Below are 24,455 nucleotides of genomic sequence, written 5' to 3'. Positions count from 1 at the left end.
TCTGCCTCCGGTGTTGACGCTACCGAGGAACGAAGTGCCAAGAGCTGTTGATGTGGGAGCGGCGGCGGCGGCGGCAAGCCGACATCCGCCCCGGCGCAGACAAGACGCGTTTTCGCGCTGCGTAAGCGCGGCCGCTCACATCCGCCATGAAGGGCGCCCGCCAGTCAAAGCCAGGCACGATGTCCGCCATCAAGGACGCGCACATCGTCAAGATCGCCGTCGAGATGGACGAGCAAGTGCCGCAGCTCATCGAGTTCGACCAGCAGCGACCGCTCACGGCCATCATCCAGGACCTGTGCAACACCTGGGCGCTGGCCGAGCCCGAGCAGTACTCACTCCAGTTCTCCGACAATGCCCGCTCGTACATCACGGAGAAGAACCGAAACGACATTAAGAACGGCTACGTCCTGCGCCTGACGCACAGCCCCGCCAAGACTGCGCAGGACATCCTCGACAAGCTGCACTCGAACAAGCCCGATGACATGCGGGTGGCCCTGGAGCGTCTGCAGAGGCTTTCGTCGGACTACACGTTCGCGCTGGAGTTCATAAACAAGCAGGGACACCAACTGCTCATCAACATGGTCGAAGCGGGTTCCTACACGGGCGATCACTTGGCGCTCACCTTGCAGTCGTTCGTAGAACTCATGGATCACGGCATCGTCTTATGGGACATTTTGGAACCCAAGTTTGTTGGCCGCGTCGCCAATCAGGTACTACTACGCGCCGTTAGTCTTTGACGAGTTATTCTTATCACTCAGTAGAAGCCACAGTTTGGCATGCTTAAGGTGCCGTGTGAAGTGTTGAAGATGCTGTGCGAGCAAAAGAGCGCTAGCATTTTTTTTTTTTGTATAGGCACCGCGTTCTTGCCTGTACTTGTGTCCTCATAAGTCCTACCTGAACTAAAATATTTATTGATGATGCGGTAAGTGAGCTTTAACGTACATAGCTGGTGCTTTGAAAATTCAAATGCCTTGTAATTATTACGGTATGAACTGTGGTTGAAGTTCTTTCGAATTGTGTGCGTGCATCTCTTGTGCTGTAGTGATAAGCCGCAGCTGCTAGCCATATTTTCACAGTGCATGCCAATGTTGAGGTAGAGAAAAACAAAGGTGTACATCGTCTTTGCCGTGGAAACACATTATCAACTCCTGGAACATTTTCTTGACGTGTTAGGAGTGACCATATTATGTATACATTGTACACAATGTGCATTATGTACATATACATATGTATATAATATGACGTTGACCCGCAGGTCGCGGGATCAAGTCGCGGCTGTGGAGGCTGCATTTCCGATGGAGGCAGAAATGTTGTAGGCCCGTGTACTCGGATTTGGGTGCACGTTAAAAAACCCCAGGTGGTCGAAATTATCGAAGCCCTCCACTACGGGGTCTCTCATAATCATATGGTGGTTTTGGGACGTTAAGCCCCACCAATCAATCAATATTATGACATTTGTGTATAGGAGGGTTGCACGTGGCGTGATCCGCTTGAAGCGCTAGTGACGTTTGCCTCCACCGCCATTTCAGTGGTCTGAGCGCGTCCTTTTTGAAGCGGTGAGCGGCAGTGACAGGTTGTGTGCATGCCGCTAGGTACGGTACCAATGTGGTGGAATGCGACTGAATACTTACGCGCGTGACTTCCAAGGTCCAACGAAACTTCGCTACGAAAATAAGGTTCACCTTTGAGGTGGATATCGACCTGTTCGACTTCAGCAGCGATAAAGCTGTGTGTGACGTGAAGTGTTATTCTCGCATCGTGCTCACGGGCAATAAGAACCACCTTGTTGGTGGAACAAGCTTCACAACAAGGGACGAGCTTAAAGCCTATAAATCGATGGACGCCCACAACTATATGACTAGTGGATGGGCCCAACAGCACAGAGTTAGAGACCTCGGAAACGGCCGCTGCCTCGTTGTCGAAAACGTGACTGGTTCCCCTTGCTCAGTGTTCGAACCAATCATTTTTGTCACCCCGGTGGTGTCGCTTCACGAATTCTTTGTGTGGAAGGGCTTCACCGTTTGCGAAAGCAAGCGACGTGATACAATTCGCATAGTTCGTTTGTGGTCGAGCCCAAGCCGCTTGCGATCAAAAATGCTGTTTGCTGCCGAGCCCAACAATGCGCGTCGGGCAGTTTTCACCACACCAGTTCATATGCTTAGCTGACCATTCTCTTAAACAGTCAGCGACGCAGTGTGCTCTCGTCAAAGCATGGGTAAACAAGAACGCACTGCGTTGCTGACTGTTTACTAACACACTGAAATCTGTAACACGCCGCATCTACTTGAATGATACCACTGACATGCAGCGATCGCAAACGTATACTGTGCACACTTGTCTCCTGCTGCATAAACAAAGCTTCATAACACGTCCCGAAAACCCAAGTTTTTCACCACAAAAGCAGACCTCTATGACGTCGCATACGTTCTGAACACTTACCAGAAATGTTTAACACGCATGCGGTATAGTGTGTGGCATTGCCATCCAAACCCGTTAGATTGATTTCCAATCACTTTAGGTATGGAAAAAAAGCCGACATCAGACTCATTCTCATGACCAGCCTTTTACTCGAGTGGTTGTAGCAACCTAAGTACCATTGTGACCACAGAAATCTCGCACGGACACGCACCCATGAGTGTACGTTCAGCAACTGCTTGCCGGTGGCAACCGGGATAGAGACCACAAAGATGGATACGCTGCCTCTTTGACACTGGCGCCATCTCGTGGGCCATGCCCCTGTGCAACCCTCCTTTAGCATATATAGTGTTGAGGCTTCTTTGCCAGTTGGAGTAGCAAAGAAATTTAGACTCTGTGTACTATCTCTTTGCAGGTGAATGTCAACACAACTCAGGACACAAGGACATTACAGGCCTCACTATCCATATTGGAATCTCTTGTACTGAACGGCACTGGTCGCTATGCCATGGTAGATCAAGAGGTCACATTACCAAATCTTATTATGCACATGCAGTCATCATCAGTGGAAATACAGCAGTCTGCTGTGGCACTGATCAACGCGCTCTTCCTCAAAGCTGAGAGCACCACGAAGCGGAAGACACTAGCGGCAACCCTGTCCTCGCGGCACATTCGCAATGTAATTGTCACGGCTGTCCTCCAACGTTCACAACAGCATGTTGGCACTGAAATGGCTCATCAACTTTATGTTCTTCAAACACTGCTGCTTAACTTACTGGATGAACGGCGTGTCGGTGTTGACCCAAATGATGCTGAGGCACGCGAGCGAATCCTTGAACTACGACGCATTGCATTTGACGTTGAAGCCGACGGCACCTGCAGCACTACAAGTGGTGGCCGGAAAGGCGGTGGCTATGCAAAAGACTACAAGAAGCTGGGTTTTCAAAACCATACCAATCCTATCGAGGACTTCAGTGAACCACCCGGAATATTGGCATTAGACAACATGGTATACTTCGCTAGGAACCACACAGAAAGCTACACCAAATTTGTTCTCGAAAACTCGTGCAGGGCTGATGAGCACGAGTGCCCGTTTGGCCGTAGCAGTATTCGACTAACACGGCTTCTGGCTGAAATCCTCAAGATAGGTGAACCTCCTACAGAGCAAGGAAAGACTTATTACCCAATGTTCTTTACACACGACCATCCATTCGAAGAATTCTTTTGCATCGGCATCATGCTCTTGAACAAGACTTGGAAAGAGATGAGGGCAACGACCGAAGACTTTGTGAAGGTGTTTAGTGTAGTCCAGGAACAGATCAGCCGTGCTTTGGCCACAGAGCCACCTCTCATGAGTCTTGACAAGTTCCGCAGCAAGCTCGCCATGCTGACCTACTCAGAGATCATGAACCTGTGGCAGCAGGAACAGTCTACGAGGGAAGAATGGGAGAGCCAAGCACGGCCCATCATCGAGCTCCGAGAGCAGGTCACGCCCGAGATAATGGACCTGATCCAGCAGCAGAGGGTGCAGTTCCTATGTGAGGGCACACTGTTCACCAAGTACTCAGCCAAGGGTCACAGGATCAAGGACAAGTTTTGGTACTGCCGACTGTCACCGAGCCAAAAGGTCTTCCACTACGGCGACTGCGAGGAAAACGCGACACCCAGCCTCGAAGAGCTGCCGCACAAGCTGCCCGTGATCGAAATCAGAAGTCTAGCGACTGGCCGTGAGTGTCCATACATGAAAGACACTCGCAAGGCAAAGTCTACAGCTTCGCTGGCTTTTTCGCTCTTACCAGACTCTAATCAAGAGCCTCTAAACTTTGTTGCATCAAACGAAAAGATCTTTGACTACTGGACAGATGGCATCAATGCCTTGCTTGGCAAGAAGATGGTCAGCAAGGAAACGAAAAATGACTTAGAAACACTGCTTAGTATGGAGATCAAGCTGAGGCTTTTGGACACGGAAGGTGTGGACATCCCAGAGAGCCCACCACCACTTCCTAAGGAACCGCCTAACTTTGACTTCTGCTACGAGTTTAAGTAGAACGGTGGAAAGTGGCAATTGTTGAACTTTGTGTACAGTCGCTTTAAAATTAACTATGCTGGACATTTTCTACGTGCTTGTCCACCCCCCCTCCCCCACCCCCTTTTTACCGAGTGCTTTCGCTGACTCCTTGTTTTAATCTCAACCATCCTGATCTTCTCATCTCTTGATCTCCTGCCTGGCCTCATTGGAGTGCTATAATTTTCGCTTCTTGAGACCGTTTTGAAAGTGCAATTCATTACAAGAGCCTGTTCATAATCTGTAAGTGTGCTTTCTGGCATATTCAACCAACTAATCACCGCACCTTTCGTCCTTCAAGTGAAGATCAGGTACTAGTCGCAAGTGCTGAGGTTTGTCTATCATGCACGTTTATGCCACGAGAACCAAATCTACATGTTTCACATCTCAGAGCAATGGAATTGGGCTTGAACACGCTGCTTCCACTAAGCGACTAGCATTGGCAGGGCTAACTGCTTTGCAGGAAAGCTAGCTTAACAATTACGAAAAGGGTCTACAGGTCTCCATATACTTGTATGTTTTAACATTCCATTACATGCTTCTAGAGTAACTATAAGTTTCATGTGAAAATATGGATGAAAATTAAGAGCTCAGTTGAACAGTATTTTAAGCACTTGTTTTAAGCACTTTTTCTGTGTGAACACTGTGATTTTGTAAACCGAAGACTTGAAACCACTTTCTTTGAGTTCAGTTCTCGATTATCCTGGCCATTAAGCTTCTTTTGTCGAAGATGTTTTTCAATCTTCTGTCCTCTCGCCAACAATGCCTTTTGTTCAATTACCTCTAAAGCAACTCTGTTGCAAAGTGTAGAAAAAAGGAATTCCTATATCTTCTCAGTATTGTGGACAGCAAAAGTATGTATGCTGCTTCCATGCAAAGACATTTATATTGCAGAGGCTCCAAAGTTAGATAATCAAGTACATCACATCACTGACTTCCACTGAAATTTTCAGTTACTGGTGCTCACACTTAAATTGTCTACCAGAGTTTCATTTATACACCTGAATGTATGTAGTGCTGAGGCTAAAGTAACGAAAGTTTTTCCATAATGTAACGATTTTTTGTACATGTGGAGTCCTCAGCTGGGATGAAAAGTGAGTATTAGTGTAGAATACACAACTCAAGAAAAAGAAAAATTCAGTGTGGAGGAAACATACAGTGCAATCCATGCCGAAAGAAAACCCAAGGCTTGTTCATTGTCACGATATCACATGGTGTATTTAAGGGTGGTACTATGTTTTGTACATGTCTGTCCATTTCTTGGAATGAACATGTAAGTGGCGGTGCTGCAGCATCAAAACATTTACATGTGGCAGACCACAGATGTGGTGAAGCAAACTTTGCTGAAAAAGCACATGGTTGCACTACCAGAGCCAAATGTCAAACATAGGCAGCTGGCAGTTTCCCCACCTGGTACCAAGTTTAGCGCATTGGCACCAGCAGGCTGCTCATGCTTCATGTAGACGGATTCAGCTTCTTGTATTAACTGCTGCAATCAAATATTGGGGCCAACCTGTTTTTACTCCGCACAAACCTTGAAATAAGACAACATGGAAACGAAGCAAAACAAGACTAAAACAGGCCCCAACTTCAAGCAGATTTCCTTTCAGAAGTATGTCACTGGTTGCCTGCAAGAGTACATTTGTAATGGCCAACATTACATACACAATGTACAGCACAATATTAAACTAGAGTGATCTAATAAAGGTTTTCGATATTGGCTCGCGCTATTGGCACCTTATCCATAGGTGTTTGACGATGCTGAAGCATTTCATTTGGCTGAAAGGGGTTGAAATCGGGGGTCAAAGCCCCATAAACTTTTGTGCTCAAATGTAGGGTATGGTAAATAGTTGAAAACAAATCTTTATGTCTACAGTAAACGTACATGTAGCATATGTAGTTTTACATGTAGCACACAAAACGAAGCCTGGTTTGTTTGCAACAGTGATGGAATACTGAAGGCAGAGTTCTTGTGGTGCAATGATACTGTGTCGAGTTATTCATGTATAGTACTCGAGGAATGAAACAGGACAATTGAGAGAGGGCTAAGCAACACACATACTTTCTCTTCGGGTCATATCAACGTACTTTCGACTTGAACATGTAGATCAGAGCCAATGTTATCTTTTAGAGACCACATTCGTCACAATACATAGTTTTCTCAAGCAATTGCGCACACCATTTGTTACACTGAAAAACTTCATCTCTCGTTTAAATCCATGAGTACAATGCCTCAGTTTTTACCTCCAGGACCTGCAAACCTGTACATGTATGTCTGGGTGACACTACATATATATATTTTTTTATGAAAGTTGCACCTATTGCTCTTTTGTTTACTGTAGATATAAAGATTTGTTTTCATCAATTTACCATACTCTACATTTGACTGCAAAAGTTTATGGGGCATTAGCTTTGCAATGACAACCCATAGAGCCTAGTGCATAGCCTTGAACCCTATGTTTCAGTCTCTTGTGGCTTCTAAAACATTGATAAAACTGGTAGCAGTGTTCCTTCACAGAATGACTATTCAAAATTGATGTGGAACCAGTGCCATGAAATTCTGTACGCGACCATAAAATCTTTTTGTGAACTGTTGCAAAAAATGTTTCTGCATATCTCCATGACACTGCTTTGTGAAATGCTTGGCACTTTAACTATAGTATTTGTGACACTTCTCATAGCATTGTGATGGTGTCTGCGCAGGTCGCAAAAATACAAACTGACTGCATTTACCCATGCTTGGTATCGTGATACATTTTACGAGGCATGCTTAAGTCTGGTACACTAGTCGTCCTACATTTTCTTACAGAAGTACATGCAAGGTTCTAGCTTGCATTCAATTTTTGTGGCTGCTTTATATCTACTTATAAAGGAGGAACCCATTTTATATAGTGTGAATAATGCAGCACTCTACTGTTGTGTCTGTATGAATCGTGAAGCATAAACGTTTCACATGTGTGTACTTGGCGCCAAATGAAAATTTCCACTTTTTAACGAGAGCACAAAACGCAGCGCGTTTCGACGTTTTATTTATTGTGATTATATACAGCAAGAGCACATGAGGACCGACCAAAATAAAAAACGACTTGTGAAAAATAGACATGTGTGGAACTATTCATACGCACCTTCCTTGGAAGACTCTCTCTGAAAGACCGCATTATCACTCTCGAACAACACAAGCACTTCAAGGTGCTCTGCTCCCACGCTTCTATTCGCTGACAAGTGGATCACCAAGGCAGTGGTTAAGGCTGTTTTCTTGAGTTCCCAGGGAAAAAATTGGAGACCTCTAGAGCACTCCCTAACTAAACTGAAGTGATGCTTGTACAACAATTGCACACATGAATATACACAAACAAAAAAATGGAACAAAAAGTATTCTAAAATGTCCAACACTCTTATTAAGAACATGAGATTTTTTTTTTAATAGAATGTTCGAGGTACTTGACTAACTGTAACACGACTTCGACCGCAAAGCATATAAAAAACACTTTGAAATGAACCTGTAAAACCACTTTTAGGTCTCCTAAAAGTTGTATATAAAATGCAAATAAACTACTTTTTATATTATATAACATAAATGTAGAAAATGACGATAGAGTCAACGGCACCGGAAAATTGGTTGCTTGCAAAAGGCAAACACCGGAAGCGTATACTATACATAAGTAATGCCTAAGGGAAATCGTTCATCTATTGATATAGGCAATAATCGAGTTGGACGTCACAAGAGTGGCTTGTTAGCTAAAGCATGGCACTCTCTGGAGTGCACCTTCACGTAACTAAATGTCTCGCTAACCAGCAAACACTAAATCAGGGAAGGGACGCCCGTCAACCCGTAAAGATTTTTTAAAAATTAAGAACACGTGTCTGCCACTGTGCAAATTTGTGCACAATCACAGAGTATGTCTAACAGACAATGACAGGAAGTTCAATTCCTACAAAACGTGAATAGCGCATTAGACTAACCTAAGGGCTAGCCAACAGGACTCCCAGGCTTGTTTCGTCTTTATAATTTTTTTTATAATTCTTAACAAATCGCGAAGCTACTTTTGCCACCCACCGATCACCGTGTATAAACACTCACTTCGAATAAAATCAGCTAATAGTTTGCACTTTCACTGCGTCGCTCTTCAATTATTCTGTTCCTCGTTGAAAGCACGAGAAAACAGAATGTGGTCAAACTAGCCTCGTGTGTTGCTTAGCTGAATGTTGGCTCTGCTTTATGTTCATCGAGCACAATGAGCAAGCACGTTGCATCAGATGACTAGGGCGCTTTGGTTGATATGTGACACCCATTCAATGCTCCTGAAAGGCGAGGGCACCCCTAGAAGCCGAAAACCTTAAAGAACACATCACATCATAAACGCGCGCCTTTGTAATCGATATCCCATGTCTCGGGGTGGAAGGAAAGAAGAAATGAACATGGTATAAATGAACAACAATGGAAAGGTGCCGGAAATTAAACATTCAGGTTGGTTCCTCTCTTGGAAGTCATTATTGGCCAATGCTCGCATGTGGACTTCTGAACTGCGAGCGCATGGCCTATCGGAAATGTTGGCTCGGGTGAGGGATTCATCGCTGAAGTTGCTCCAACAATAGACATGGACTTTGAGAAACAGAAGGGGCTCTTCGTTCCAATAAACGAGATCACGAAGCCTCCTCGATCTCAAGCAAAAGGTCGTCACCCTGAAGTTTCATGTCCTTGGTGATGTAGATCTTCTTCACCTTGCCGGCCACGGGTGCCTGCACCACCATTTCCATCTTCATGGCGCTCAGCACGACCAACGCGTCACCCTTGTTGATCTCCTGTCCTTCTTTGACCTTGATGTCGACCACAGTACCCGGCATGGGGGCACCCACGCTTCCCTTGACGTCTTTGTCTGCCTTGGGCTGTACCACAATGTCCTGCGACAATGCCACGAAGAAACAACGACATAAGTTCGTTGATGTACAGGAGATGTACTGTATTTACTCGCATAATGACAATAACTGAATTTTTGCCATCAAAGATTTTTTTTTTTTTTTTCTCACATGATAATCGTGCCTCAGTGCTCAAGAAGACTTCTTTTTGGGTAATTGGGTGCTTACATTGGTTAGGCAGGCTTTACTGTAGTGTAAAATACATTTCATAAAAAAGGGGGGATCTTCTCTTCGCCTCGCCCCCTTTTTCATAAAATGTAGTCCTTTCAGGTTAGCCCTTCCCCAAAAAATGTGCACCCGCAATATAATGTAGCTAGGCGCAAGGCACGAGCCCGCTCCCTCATAGACCTTGCGCACAAGAGCCTTGATATAACTACTTACGTAGATGTTGCGCAGTATGGGCGGACAGATTCATTTGTAGCTGTTGTAACTGATCCACATGGGACGATCCTTAATGCAGCTTCAATTAAACACATCAGGGTTGCAGTGGCCGAAGAAGCTGCTACCGCGCTAGCAATGAATGACCCCTCATGGTTGTCTTACATCTACATTGGCGCCAGATCAGCTATCCGAGCCTTTCTATCGAGTCTCATCTCCAAAGAAGCCACGGATATATCCAAGAAAAGAACGCCTGATGCCTCTCACACTACCATATGGTTCCCAGTGCACAATAGAATCAATGTACATACCAGCAAACCCAACCCGAATGAACTAGTTCATGACCAACGGTGAGGTGTGACATTCCGCGATGGTCCCGATACGCTTGACAATCCAGGTAGGGAGCATAACTCCGACCCATTACTCTCTTTTCACGCAATAGTGAAACACTATCAGCTCGGGCGCAGGAAATTTTCTCTCCCGCAACGAAAGCCGACTAGACCCTGAGAATGTTACGAACGGGATATTTCCCGTCGAGAGGATGATGTAGTTGCTTTGCTCTGGACATTAATCTCCACTGCCTTGAGTGCCATGAAGAGTATTTCTTGTGAGCTCACATGCTCTGGCAATGTCCGACGATACGAAATGCCTCTTTTAATAAACAAGAGGATGGAGGAAGCCCTCAAAAGCGGCAATCTCTATAAACAACTAAGAGCTGTCCAAAGGGCCCACGAATGGGTGTAGCACTATGATCTCCCGGCCACAATGTGGGTGCAGCCTGCAACTATTCCTTGGGACCCAAATAAGGTTTCTTCACAGACTGACTGATTTTGCAACTACAGTCAAGCACGCCTAAGTGATTGGAGCTCAAAGCCCACTATATTTAATGGTTCTTGCTAGCAAAAGCACAGCTTCCAAGATTCGCAATGGTATATGGTATGCATGCCACATTTATAAATTAACTTTGCTTTACAGTCGACAGACCTTCGAGATCTGTGGCCATGCTTCTCACATTTTGACAATGATCACATTGCGTTGTTTTTGTGTTCGTGGGTCATGCATGTTAAGCAGTGTTTGTGTGGTTCTATCCGTCAGCAGTTTTATTCATCAGTCAGATCTTGGCTGAGTGCTGATGAGTGCAGTTCAAGAGGAGATGAAGAAAGGAACGCATTTTTGGATTCTCACTTTGCGAGGTATTTTTGCAAAGTGTTTGATTTGTTCGAATGTCTACATGCTTTGGCAGTATGGCACTCTGCCAATTGTCCTAACAGAGCGAGCTAGGAAAATTATCACTCGCAATTGATGCATCCAGCGTAAATCTCACAAAAAGCTTACCAAACATGATCGCTTGCTAGGGGCATCATCAGTTGCAGCGGCCCTAGATTAAGAAGTTGTGGCGTTTCAGATGCTCAAAAACCACCACGTACTAAAACGTAACAGGCAAGTTGCACAGCCATATTTTCTCAACTTTCTGTGAAACTGTTACGATGCCTTTAGCGATAACATTGCTGGTTTTGAGAAGAAATATTTTTGTGATGTCAACAGTGAGCAGTCAAACTCCAAATAAAAGAGAGGGGTCAATTATATATTGAGAAAAGAATAGAAGGCTAGTGTGGAATTCATGTGACACCTACATACCGTAAAACGTTTTTGCATGAAAAATTTACCCCACACACTGATTGCATCCCTAATTTTGTGTCCATTTTCTTTAAAAAACATCTACCACAGTTCCGCCCAGTGTGAAATCTGCAGAAACAGCAGAGCTGCGGCTCTCCAATGCTACACTTGCGATTTTCTGATATAGCTGTGCGGCTTCCGCTTCATCTGCAACCATGTATGGTTACATTAAGGTTACGCCATTTAAGAGTCCCCAGAACTGCAGCATGACAAGCAGACACTCGTCTGTCGTCAGGCCCAGCCCTACACCAACTCAGTTGTTCAAGAATGCAGTCATTATGTGAGTGCAGCAGCAGAAAAAGCAGCTATGAACAACTTTTGTTGTTCATGTTGTAATCAATGTAGCTGTAGGCGTAAGCATGTCACTTACCTCACTCATACTGTTGTCCTTGACAAAGACAGATCGCAGTTGGCCATTTAGCTCAAAGAATACCTCGCGCTCACCGGTTGGTGTGACATCGGCAGCCACAGCCAAGGTCTTGATGTGCAATGTTTTGCCTTTCTCAATTGTCACCTGTATTCAAGGTCAAGCATATGGAGACGTGTGTCATAAAGCAGGACACACTTAAGATTCCGCTAGACCGGCTACACATGTGAAAATTTTCTCTCAATGAATGACTGAACTCGCACACTTCCAGAATTACAAAAAATTACTGCAAGCCTAAGGGGCAGCAATACTAATTCAAAACTTTCTAAATTCTTCACTGGCTTTGATTAAACTTGCTCACCATAATACTTCCGCAGTGATTTTAAGGATGCATTTAAATTTTTATTAGAGCATGTAGTATATAAAATGTCAAGCATTTCGCGAGCCTTTTTAGGTGCAAGATTTTTCCTAAATTGAGGAGCTACAAAGTTAATCAGCACATAAGTCGGCTATCTGAAATGCTCATCAAGAGTTTGATGTCGCTAAAATGAGTAAGCACTATTGGATGGAATACTTATGCAAATTCTCAGTGGGAGGAATGGCTGTGGCTGGAGCTGACATGTTTTAAGATAGTAATTGAGTGAAACAAGCTTCTTTTATCTTTAGTGCTCTTTTAACTGTAGAAAAACTGCTTGGTAATTTTGCCTTCAAAGTGTTTGCTCACCTCAAAGTTGTCCCCAACACGTGGTCCGACGAGGAAGACTCGTGTGTCAAGAAGGTCGACGGGCCCGAAGGTTTGGCGGAAGTTGAGGAAGTCGTCGCAGACCTTGGGGTACATGGCGGCACTCATGACGTCTGTTTCGCGTATCCTGGGCCCAAACTTGTCGACCAGCTTTTTCTTCAGCACGCCGAGGTCGAGTGGAGGCAAGCTTTGTCCAGGCCGGCCACTGATACGAGCCATGTCCTTCAGGATCTGTTCAATGTGGGAAAAAAGAACGTAAACAAGCTCCTTTATTTTTTTTTTATTTTTTCAAGGACTGACAACAGGTCAGAAGGCATGGTTAGGTACCTGTGGAAATGAAAAGAACATGAAATTATAGCAACATGTTCAAGCATCCTTCTTTTTAACCGAGTATGATGTAGATTCTTAACGGGTATGTCAGGCAAATTAATAGAAGAGTCTTGACGGTAGCTTATGGAGTTGTTGACTCAGCTCTATGGAGTCTAATGCTTTCAGTGGACTGTAATTAGTATTAAAAATTAGTTTATGTATATATTACCTATACCCACTCTATTCTGAGCTGCTAACAAAGAAAAAGGAGCTCTACACTGAAAAGTGGCACTGCCTTGATGGCAACTAGAGGAGCATGTCAAGCCGGAGCATATGTGCAGCAAACCACTGCTACAGTGCATAGAGGGCTAGCCACCATACCGCTGCACACAAACATAAACCTCTCTTGCGCTCACCTTCCAGTGTTTGCAACATGTGTTCGGTGTATATATGACTTCGGAGTCACCACAGATAAAAAAATTTTTATAATAAACACATCGCAGCATTTCCCGTCTTACCATTTCTTGATTAGACACTCCAATTGGTTTGCTTCCCATTGTTGTGACTGTGTTGAACATAGGTTCTGACTGAACATAGTGTCAGAACTTTTGCTTCAAGAGAGCTTTCGGGTTCAATCTATTTTATGGCCAATACTAGACTGGTTACAAATTATCAGCCGTACACTAGTTCTATGGGGTGTGAATTCAAGGGGAACTCCTGAAAACAAAGTGGGGGAACTTGCCTTGCTGCGAAGTGGCTCTGGGAAGCCACCGTAGGGCTCTCCGATGTAGCCCTGCATGAACTCCACCACAGAGCTGGGAAAGCTCAGTTCCTCAGCACGGTCAAGCACATCCTGGCTGGTCAGGTCATTCTGCACCATGAACTGTGCCAGGTCCCCGACAACTTTGGAAGAGGGCGTCACCTGAAATGATAAGGGAAGGCCCTTGAAGCAGATGGCTCATCCATGAACAGCACGTGGCATCAATTGGCAACAACAGGCAACTAAGAAGACACCAAATGAAAGGCATTAATAGAAAGGAATGAGGAAAGTACTGCATGTTATAGAACAAATGAGGAGATCGCATGCTATTTTCTATATTGCACAACAGTGCCATAACTTCTGTAAGTGCGGAAGACTAACACGAATGAGGAACACAGGAGTGTGCTACATTACACTAAGATTTCAAAGAGCGCTAACGCCAAATATACAGGTGCAGTTACCAGAAAGAACACTACCTTGGCAATCAGGAAGCTTCAATTTTTAGAATGTGCCCATGGTGCAGTCACGTAGTGCCTTGACACTTGATTTGCTGATGCTATCATTGTGAATCGTTTAATTTATTCATCACTTAGACCTTTGCTCGCACATACATTCTTGACACATGTTTGCACGAATGGACACTGTCCTATATTAGTTGTCCATTAGATAGATTGTTCTTTTTATGATGTATAGTTTTTATGCTTTCCCTTTCTGATGGCTATAGGTGTATATTTGGTGTTACCACCCATTAAAATTTCAGTTGAAAGTAACGCTTCTCCCGTGTTCTTCATCCACATTATGCGTCCCTCATGCTTACAGGAGTTACGAATCAGAACCAACTAGCTCAATCACAGCCCTGCCGCATTGATTGCAAGTGGCAACAATATCCACAGATAAGACGCTTTTCGAAGTCGGCAGCTACCTTGATGATGTCACCAAGCAGGAGATTGGCCTCGCGGTAGGCCTTCTTGATGCTCTCGAAGTGCTCGCCAAGTCCCAGGCTGAATGCCTGGAACTGCAGGTTCGTGTATTGTCCTCCGGGGATCTCATTCTCGTACACGTCGGCATTACCACTCTTCATGGTGACGGCGCACTCGAACGGGGCATACAGGGTACGAGCTTGCTCCCAGTACGCTGAGTATCGGCTCACGCTTTCCAGGGAGATCCCTTTGGTTGAGGAAGGACACAGGTGAAACAAGCAGTTCAAGAGAAACATTTGTGCTTGTGTAACAAGAAAATACAAGTGAAGTTCATTTATTCTTTCTTTAAATGTAAAAAAAAAAGGGGGGGGAGATAATGGGCTATGCCCAACAATGTATCCAATGCAAACTAACTAAAAATTGTGAATAATAATATTGCAAACATTGGCAACCATATGAGATAAGAATGTATCAGTATCAGAACGCTTATATATCAGACTGAAGCCATGAATGACAAACAAAAATTCACAGACGATCGTGATAGTCCATGATGTGAACTTTGAGTGCAGCTGTATACGTTTTTCATTTCTTGATGTATTGGATGGTGTGAAAAATCTGTCTCATGTGGTATGTGCCACATGGAGTGAAGTGTAACGTGACTGCCTTGCTAATCTGGAAATCACGAGCCAGCATGTATGTGCTATTCACAGCAGCCTCTGCACACAAACCTCTCAGATAACGCAAGCTACTCTGGCACCATCTTATAAGACCCGTGCAGCATGCTACTTTCCTCTTCACGATTTCGCCATGCCCTTCACTCTTCGCATTTGCTTTCATCTTTCACTGTATTCGTCATTCTCTCAGTAAGGTTGAACTAAGCACGCCCAGGCTCGACGCAGGAATGGCCACTTAAGAGTTGTGCCCTAAAATCAATAGTGGCATCATTGGTAAACTTGTGTTTGCATGGACCAAGATGTGAACTACCGTAATTACTCGAATCTAACGCACACCTTTTTACCGGTTAGGCGGGTTCATAAATCGCATGCGCGTTAGAATCGAGTACGGTCAATCTATTGCCATCGGCAAATCCAAAATGGCCGCCCCCTATGTGCGTCGGCATGGCGAGTCGGCCATTTCTGCCTATGTGTTTCCCATGTGCGGCACTTCGTTTGTGTGCTGAGGAGTTAGTCATCTAGTAGTGCATTAGCATAGATGGCGTGGAAGGGCTGACTCCAAAAACTCGAGTGCACCATGATGCCGCTTTTAAAAGAAAAGTCATCGCGTGTGCAGAAACGGACGTTGAAATCGGGCCGCATCGCGGTCGTTCGGAGTTCCCGAAACGTGCGTGCGGGACCGGCGGAAACAAAAGCAAAAAATTGTCGACAGCAAAGCTTCAAGCAAAGGCTTCAGTGGACCACAGCAGGGTCGGTTTCCGCAAATTAAAGAGCTGCTCGGCGAGTATGTGCTTGAGCAGCGAGCGGCACAGCGGCCCGTGACGACAGAACTGCTCCAAGTGCGGGCTATGCAATTAGTCTTAGAAAAAAGTCTAATGCGGAGCCAGTTTAAAGCGAGCAGGTGCTGGCTAACTAACTTTATGAAGAAAAAAGGCTTTTTCCTCCGAAGGGGAACATGCATATGCGAAAAGTTTTGCGGAGGAATACGATGAAAAGCTTCACAGTTTTCAGAGGTTCGTCCTAAACTTGCGGCGCAACAACCGCTACCTGCTTGGGCAAATCAAGAATGCCGATCAGACACCACTTTACTTCGACATGCCTGGCACCACAACCGTCGAGAAGAAGGGGGCGAAGCAAGTTCATGTGCTGACATCGGTTCACGGTAAAACTACAGTGACGGCAATGCTCTGTTACACGTCAGAATGAGCACAAGCTTCGCCCGTACCTCATATTTAAATGGAAAACGCTCACGAAAGGAGTAGTTTTTTCGAGTGGTGTGATCGTGCGGGCCAGCGAGAAAAATGGGTGCACGTTGCAATCGACGTCTTACGGTTTTGTTTTTTTTTTTCGCGGTGGAAATCGGGTGCGCGTTACAATCGAGGGCGCGGTAGAATCGAGTAAATACGGTAAATGACAACGTAAGAAGACAACTTGCATACTAAAAAATAGCAGAAGCACCAAATAGAAAGGTAACACAAAAAGTACAAGGGAGATAGCGAATTGGCAGTCATAGGACGAAGCTTGTTGTTACAAAACATAGGTAACCCAATAACTCAGAGATATCTCTGAGAGGCCTATGCTCTGCTATAAAGTAACATCAGCTATGGAGATTACAGAGTACAAATCAAAACGACAACATTATATGAATTCAAAAAAGTGTGCTTTCAAACATAACAGCGTTAATCTACGGCAAAGTTGTAAACTGGCCACGTTGATAACTGGTTGGTTCCCATCCTAGGATTATTCTTTTTGAATATGACTCATGTTTCCATTTGCGTGGTACTATCTGTATGTTTTAACGAGATGACCAACTCAACTGATGAGGGGCTGTTTAGGTGCTCTTTATGTTAAAGCTACAAGATTACTGAACATTTGCAGTAAGCGATGCTTTGTTGACATGTGCTATGAAGCTATTTAGTAAACATAGTCAGTGAAAGTTCATTGTGGATGATTAACAAAACTTAAGGGCAAATGCTATTACCTCAGAATTTGAAGTGTATCACATTCTAGGCTCATTCACACCTGTTACTAGCAAGAGCCGCAACGACTATTTGTGACTTGTGATCAAAAAGCGATTCAAGAAAACCAATGTTCACAACTTATATACTACTTATCGCCACAGAATTTATGTCTGCTTACATAAAATTGCCCAATAAAATAAGCTGTTGCCTGTTCCTGTGCACCTGAAATATTGAGTATCGAGCGACTAAGCCAAAGCACAATATTAATGATATCTAACAGACCATCTTGCCAAGTAAAGTATTGAGGATGTTATTAGAAGTAATTTTAATGTAAATATGTAAATGTCAAAAAGAAAAGTGGACAAAAAGATAACTTTGCCATAAGCAAGGACCAAACCTGTGACCTTTCGAATAATGCGTCCGATGCTTTGCCAACTGAGCTACCACAGCGGCTATCCCCCCCCGTCTACTTTATGGGGTACACTTTTTAGGTTTATGTGCATTAAATGTGGGAGCATGAGTAAGTGCCACCAGTGGCCATGATGGCGTGTGTAGACCACTCTTTTTGTGCCTGTTTGGCATCACTTTATACGTGATCATCGGACGCGTTATTCGAGGGTTGCAAATTCAGTGCCTGCCCATGGGAAACTTATCTTTTCGTCTACTTTTCTTCACACTTACATTACCGTTACTTCTAATAACATCGCCTATACTTTCTTTGGCAAGACTGTCTGTTAGATCTCATTAATATTGCGTCTAACAAAGGAAAATAAGCCCTTAAATGCGCACTTCTTTCCTTAAGACAAAGTAGGTGCTTTGCAACCAAAGCGGCAATTTGCAACTCGCTTGGTCGCGTGACCTGTGCTATGGAAGTGAATAAGCCTTTACACACTGTCTTGTAAACAGAATATATTTATTGGACAAACAAAAAGTCATAAAGGCTCTCGTAACTTACTGGTCTTATACTTGGAGCCTTGCAGACAGGCCACAATGGCACCCATGCTAGGCTGCGATGTCATACCGGACATGGAGTCAACGGCCACATCAACAACATCTGCGCCAGATTCAGCACAGGCCAGCATAGAGGCAACACCCGCACCAGCTGTGTCGTGCGTGTGGATGTGAATTGGCACATCTGGGTGTCGGTCCCTGAGTGCTGTGATCAGGATGCGTGCTGCCTGTGGCTTCAATAAGCCAGCCATGTCCTAAAATTATAGAAAAGAATGTTCTCACCGATTTAACAACCCGTTCAGTGGATGTTTAAAGATCATTATCTCAAGATAACAACTACAAATTCACACCAGCAAAGAATCTGATCAAGCAAAGAGTCTGATCAGTTTGCGATGCTACAATACTTATGTAGATCGAAGGACATTAGATGCTTTTGTATTTAAAAAAGAAATAATAATAGCAACATCTGGACTTTTACATTCCAAAACTATGACATGATTATGAGGCATGCCATAGAGGGGTGCTCCAGAAATTATGACCATCTGGTGTATGCACTAACATCGTACAGTACACGGATCTCTACCATATTAAAGTCACTAAAGAAAGAAAGTATTGTCACATATGGCAAACATGCTGAAGCACAAAATTAAGAAGGAAAGAACTCTGGGTGCTGTTTATGGCAAACTATTTTTCTATGAATTAAGAGTACCTTGCTATGGTATCATAGCAAGTTAATAAGGTGTGTAACCGACACAGCACGTGAAGCAAGTATGCAACCTTGGATTACCTTGATACAGAGTACGTGAGTGCCAGCTTTGACCAGCTCGTCGGACAACTTCAAGTAGTAGTCCAGGTTGTACTTGGTTCTTTCAGGATTGGAGACATCTCCGGTGTAGGAGATGGCTGCCTCCACCACAGCACCTGGATGTGGACAACGGGCAAGTTTGCAAGTAAGGAAAGTTTCCATGTAACTCAGATGAATGCTCTCAAAAGTATTTGCACATAAACCCCATTCATTGACCTTTCAAGGTGATAATAAGGCAAGGCACTAACACGACATAGTCTGAACACCCACCTAGATGATTGTTTAGAACAGTGGTGCTCAAACAGAGGTCCAAGAAGTCATTATTGAGGCTCTGTGAAGTCCACACCATGACACCTACCCCAAAAAGCACGCTTTCTGAATGCACACTACTTCTTGCAACAAAGGTCCTCCTATTTTTATCAATTTTTTTACATGCTTAACATAACACCTCTGCATTGCTGTGAAGCGCCGATAAGCGCGAGAAAAGGGAACAAGGCAGCTGGACATGACGCCATATCATCAAGGATTTTAAAGGAGAATATTGATGTATTGTGTGGTCCCTTATGCCATATATTTAATCATGCATTTTCCTCTAAAACTTATCCTAGTATACTTAAGACCGCCAAAGTAATACCAGTGTACAAATCTGGTGATCGGAATCTTCCGGACAGCTACAGACCAATATCTGTTCTGAGTAGTATTAACACTACGCTTGAAAAACTAATATCGTCGCAATTAAGGCGCTTCCTGGGTGAACAGAATGTACTTTGTCCCCAGCAACACGGCTTTGTTGCAAACAGGTCCACTTCAACTGCTGTTTCGATGCTTACGCAATATATTAATTCCGCGCTACATGAAAACAACATAGCAATAGCAGTATTTTTAGACATACGAAAGGCATTTGATGCTATTAGTCATTCCATTTTACTGGAAAAAATGCATTCTTATGGGATAAAAGGTAACTCGCTTGATTTTTTTTCTAGTTATCTATCGGCACGCAAACAAAAGGTAGTCATTGGTGACATCAAATCATCCTACGGTTATATTAAATGCGGGGTGCCACAGGGTTCAGTTTTGGGCCCTATATTGTTCTCTCTTTATATTAATGATGTCCCGCGATCCCTACAAAGGTCAAGGACACTGATGTACGCGGACGACACTGTTTTAGTTTTCACAGGACACTCCTTAGCAGATTTACAAAATGACGCGATGACCGATTTATCGAACATTTCGGAATGGTTTGCCAGGAATCAGCTGACTGTTAACTGTACTAAAACAAAGTATATGGTGTTTCACTCTCGTAGGAAACATATTGACGCTGAATCTCTTAACCTAACAATAAACAACACTCCTATTCAACAAGTTCCTTGTTTTAAATATTTAGGCGTCACTTTTGATGAACACTTACACTGGCATGAGCAAGTACAAAGTGTGTGCGCAAAGCTAGCCTATGGCTGCTATTCTCTAATAAAAGCTCGCCAATATTTTCCACAAGCTATTCTCCGCACACTCTACTTTTCATTGTGTCATTGTCACATAGGTTACTGTCTGGAATCGTGGGGTGTGACGTACAACAGTTATCTAAAAACTCTTGAACGACTTCAAAAGCGTACACTGAAAATCATAAGCCAAGGTGAATCAGTAAGTAATATTTTCCAATCACAACGCATTCTCTCGGTTCCGATGTTGCGTGACTACAAAATTGCTGTTTCAGTAAATAACATAATTAATAGAAATTCACCTTTGCCTGCTGATCTTTTTTCAATTCCTAAACGCAATACGCGACATGCTTCGAATGGTAATTTCAATCTGCCCAAATGTTTTAATGTTTACGGAGAAAGACTGATACAGTTTAGTGGAACAAAAATATGGAACACGGTCCCCCTAGAGATTAAAACGGCACGTAATTTCAGCATGGCATGTAAATCATTTTTTCTGTGGAGTCAAGACATGTAAGCATGTGTGTGTGATTCGATTTTCATTGTATTTTTTTAATAAGTGCCTATGTATAGAAACTAGCTGCAAGCTAATAAGTATGCATATCTGCAAGAAAAATGTATTACTGTGTTATCTGTATCACATGATTGTTTTTTTTTATGTTGTTACCTCAGAGCTGACCTGTACACTTTTTTATGTTGCACATTGTATTGGACCGTCCACTAGCCACTTTAGGCTATCGGTCCAAATAATCCCTGTAATTGCATATATCTATTTATGAAAATAAAGCTTCATTGATTGATTGATTGATTGATTGAAATGTTTCTCTTCTCCATGAGATGGCTGTAAGCTTTGCAGTTCTTAAATCATCTATATGCAAGCATGCTTTTTCAGGCTTGCATACTTGGAAAGTAATCACAGCTAGAAACAATTTGAATTTGGCTGCTGATTTCAGGACAAGCTGCCGAGATTGAATCGAAGTAACACTTCCGTTTGACCATTCTTTGTCAGCTAGCAAAACAGGGCATCAATTTTGCACTGCACATTGTATGAACTTGTAACCCCCTCTTCTTCCCACCTCTCTCACTTCAAATAATGCACCATCGCTTCTGCCAGTCTACGAGGTGTCCCCAGAGAATTCATGTCTCAGATTTGATTGATTGATATGTGGAGTTTAATGTCCCAAAACCAGCACATGATTATGAGAGACACCGTAGTGGAGGGCTCCGGAAATTTCAACCACCTGGGGTTCTTCAACGTGCACCCAAATCTGAGCCCACGGGCCATCCATGTCTCAGAACCACTGTCTTAAGCAGCAAGCGAAAGTGCCAAAGTGCCCGAAATTCAAGCCTTGAATAGTAGCGCATTCTTTATTTTATACAGCTCACAGCACTACTTATAGAAGAGCGTGCTAATGTTAAAATGTCGTAAAGCTGTTGATCAAACTGATTTTTCTCAGAGTTAGGTTGGAAACCAAGCTGTATTTGATGATGTTGAAGACAGAGCAAAATTTTAGTGCAAATGGTTTCTTCAGTGTGTAAAATAATATTCTATAGATTAACCTTTCTGTCTATATCTAGGGTGAAAAGGGTAATACTAAGGGTAGTATCAAGGGTGAAAAGGATGATACTGATCATACTTCACCTGCTTTCCCTGCCGCATCCATGCCGAGAATTAGATTGGGAAGGTAGTTGAGAGAATCGAAAACCCGGAAGATGTCCATACCACAGTCCTTTGCCAGTTGACAAAACCTGAAATGATGTTTTCTGACTACTCTAATACTGCACAACCGTTCACTTTATCTTTTCGTAACACCTATTATAATCAAATGTTAAAAATTGTGTGAAGTTTGCATAAGATGATGCCATGGTTTTGTAGAGCAATTGTAAAATAAGGGAATGTGTTAATATTAATTATAATGTATTTTACAGCTATTATTTGTAATTACAAAATAAATAATTATCAAATTATTGTATGGTTAGTGATGCTATATTTTTTATACTAAATGGATTTCAATGATTCACTCAAAATCAAAACAGCGCATGATTGTGATTGTAAAAAACAGTACAAAAACAACAATTAATAATTGATATGTGGAATTTAATGTCCCCAAAACGCCATTTGATTATGTGAGACGTCATAGTGGAGGGCTCCAGAAATTTCAACCAGCTGGGGTTCTTAAACGTGCACCCAAATCTAAGCAAACAAGCCTACACACAAAAACAATGGGATACACACCAACAGAAAAACGAGTGTGCTTTTGTGTTCCTACATTGTTTCTGCCCTCTTTTTTATTATTATGAACAACCAACTAAGCCACATTGCTGTTCTTATAAAGACCCGTTCAAATTAAATGTGATAACTGTTTGCTGGCAGCGAGCATCCATAAAAAAAGCCAAAAGAAAGCATTATAAAGCTCCTACCAAAACAACATTCCACATCTAACATCTCGTTTAACGCTTCACTGCCTTCACAAAAGTGATTGTGTGAGGCAAAATATCCCAAGAAGTCATAAGAAGAATCTTGAGGCAACAAAAGTGCTGAATTTACCATTGCCTTAGTGCTGGCAGTCTCTTCCTTGCTAATGGTGCACAGAACTTGCAAATTTAAGCCACATCTCCAAATGACGCCAAGTTGCAAGGTGTTACAACTGAACATTTCCCTATGCTGACTTCTTACCATCCCCCATAACTTTCTTTTCTTAGTTACTCATGCTAACTACCTTTTTTTTTTTCTAGCCTTTCTTGTCACTCACTTGTAGACCACGTTGTCAGGGTAAGATGTGTAGCCCACAGCGTTGGCACCCCTCAGAAGCATCTGGAACGGAATGTTCGGGATAAGAGTACGCATCCGCTCCAACCGTTCCCAAGGACACTCGTGCAGGAAGCGCATAGCCACGTCAAATGTTGCTCCTGAAATGAACGCAACATGATTGATTGCAAAATTGAAAAACTGACTGACTCACTTACCGAGTGTTTGAGCAAATGACTGTTACATTGCTTGATTAGTTGCTCAAGTAAATCGCAGTTTGAATGATTGACTGATTGTGTCTTATTGGTGAACAGTCACATCGAGTGACCCGCTGAGTGACTATTTGATCAGTAATTCAATAGATCAATTGACTGGCTCATGATTGATTTATTGACCGACTATTGCATTGATTTCAACTTACTGTTTGACTGACAAACTATTCATTTATTAATTGATTAATTGATCAACTAAATACCATAGTGTTTGAATGATTTAGTGATTAATTTATTGTGACTGATGGATCACCTGACTGTCACATAAAGTAAGCAATTGATTGACTAAATTTGATTGACAACTCAATTTATCAACTTACTGACTGACCAATTATTTATTGATTGACTGATTGATCAAATGACTGTTGGATTGATTGATCAACTGACTTAATAACTGACTGAATGATGACTCAGTTGACTAATTGGCTACCTTGTCATCTAAATGAATGATCGATTGTGATTTTTTGATAAACTGAATTAATGCCGGTGTGATTGTCAACTCGACTGATCAAATGACTAACTGATTGATCATTGATTGATTCACTGACAGTTGCGACAATTGATCAATAACTGATTGGTTAACTAACTGACCGATGACCTATTTGATTAACTGACTATCTGATTATTCATCAACCGATATTTTTTGCAAGTTGAATGGATTCGCAGGCAGCACTCACCACCCCAGTTTTCCAAGCTGTACAGTTTATTAAAGCTGTGCGCAACAAAGGGGCTGATGTTGAGCAGGTCAATCGTGCGCACTCGTGTGGCCAAGAGTGACTGGTGGGCATCACGGTATGTCGTGTCCATCAGCAGCAAACCATCGTGTTGGCGTACTTTCTTCGCAAATGCTTCGGGCCCTTCCTTGACCAGGAAGTCGCGTAGTCCTGGTGGCGGTTTGGAGCCTATGCAGAAAAAATCAGTTGTAAGTATGACAACACCTAATGGGCTACTAAGACAAACCGTGCCAGAACAAGGAGTGTGCGGGGGGCTGTACTCTCGGACGACCACTTTCAGAGAGACGTTCACCTTTGTGCTATGTGCACTAAAAGTGGTA

The 24,455-nt window shown here is 43.2% G+C and overlaps 2 protein-coding genes across 6 annotated transcripts in view; one reads left to right on the top strand and one right to left on the bottom strand.

The window, feature by feature from the left end:
- On the top strand, positions 1-4,624 carry Ced-12 (engulfment and cell motility Ced-12). The gene is made up of 2 exons (XM_037418283.2): positions 1-710; positions 2,831-4,624. The coding sequence occupies exons 1-2, from the start codon at positions 147-149 to the stop codon at positions 4,460-4,462; spliced, it is 2,196 nt and encodes a 731-aa protein (XP_037274180.2). The 5' UTR covers positions 1-146; the 3' UTR covers positions 4,463-4,624.
- A 4,205-nt stretch (positions 4,625-8,829) lies between these two features.
- PCB (Pyruvate carboxylase) overlaps positions 8,830-24,455 on the bottom strand; it is a 54,798-nt gene continuing 39,172 nt past the window's right edge. For all 5 annotated transcript variants that reach the window (XM_037418282.2, XM_075867555.1, XM_075867552.1 and 2 more), the window contains 10 exons: positions 24,079-24,303; positions 23,134-23,290; positions 22,023-22,129; positions 18,924-19,057; positions 18,141-18,390; positions 14,553-14,797; positions 13,613-13,792; positions 12,544-12,792; positions 11,823-11,966; positions 8,830-9,382 (listed from right to left, as the gene is read on the bottom strand). In XM_037418282.2, coding sequence (XP_037274179.2) covers positions 9,125-9,382; positions 11,823-11,966; positions 12,544-12,792; positions 13,613-13,792; positions 14,553-14,797; positions 18,141-18,390; positions 18,924-19,057; positions 22,023-22,129; positions 23,134-23,290; positions 24,079-24,303 — 1,949 coding nt within the window. In that variant the 3' untranslated portion in view covers positions 8,830-9,124. The remainder of the gene's footprint in view (positions 9,383-11,822; positions 11,967-12,543; positions 12,793-13,612; positions 13,793-14,552; positions 14,798-18,140; positions 18,391-18,923; positions 19,058-22,022; positions 22,130-23,133; positions 23,291-24,078; positions 24,304-24,455) is intronic.

Source organism: Rhipicephalus microplus, chromosome 6, assembly GCF_043290135.1.
Source record: "Rhipicephalus microplus isolate Deutch F79 chromosome 6, USDA_Rmic, whole genome shotgun sequence".
Classification (NCBI taxonomy): domain Eukaryota; kingdom Metazoa; phylum Arthropoda; class Arachnida; order Ixodida; family Ixodidae; genus Rhipicephalus; species Rhipicephalus microplus.
This window is presented reverse-complemented; position numbering and strand designations above follow the sequence as displayed.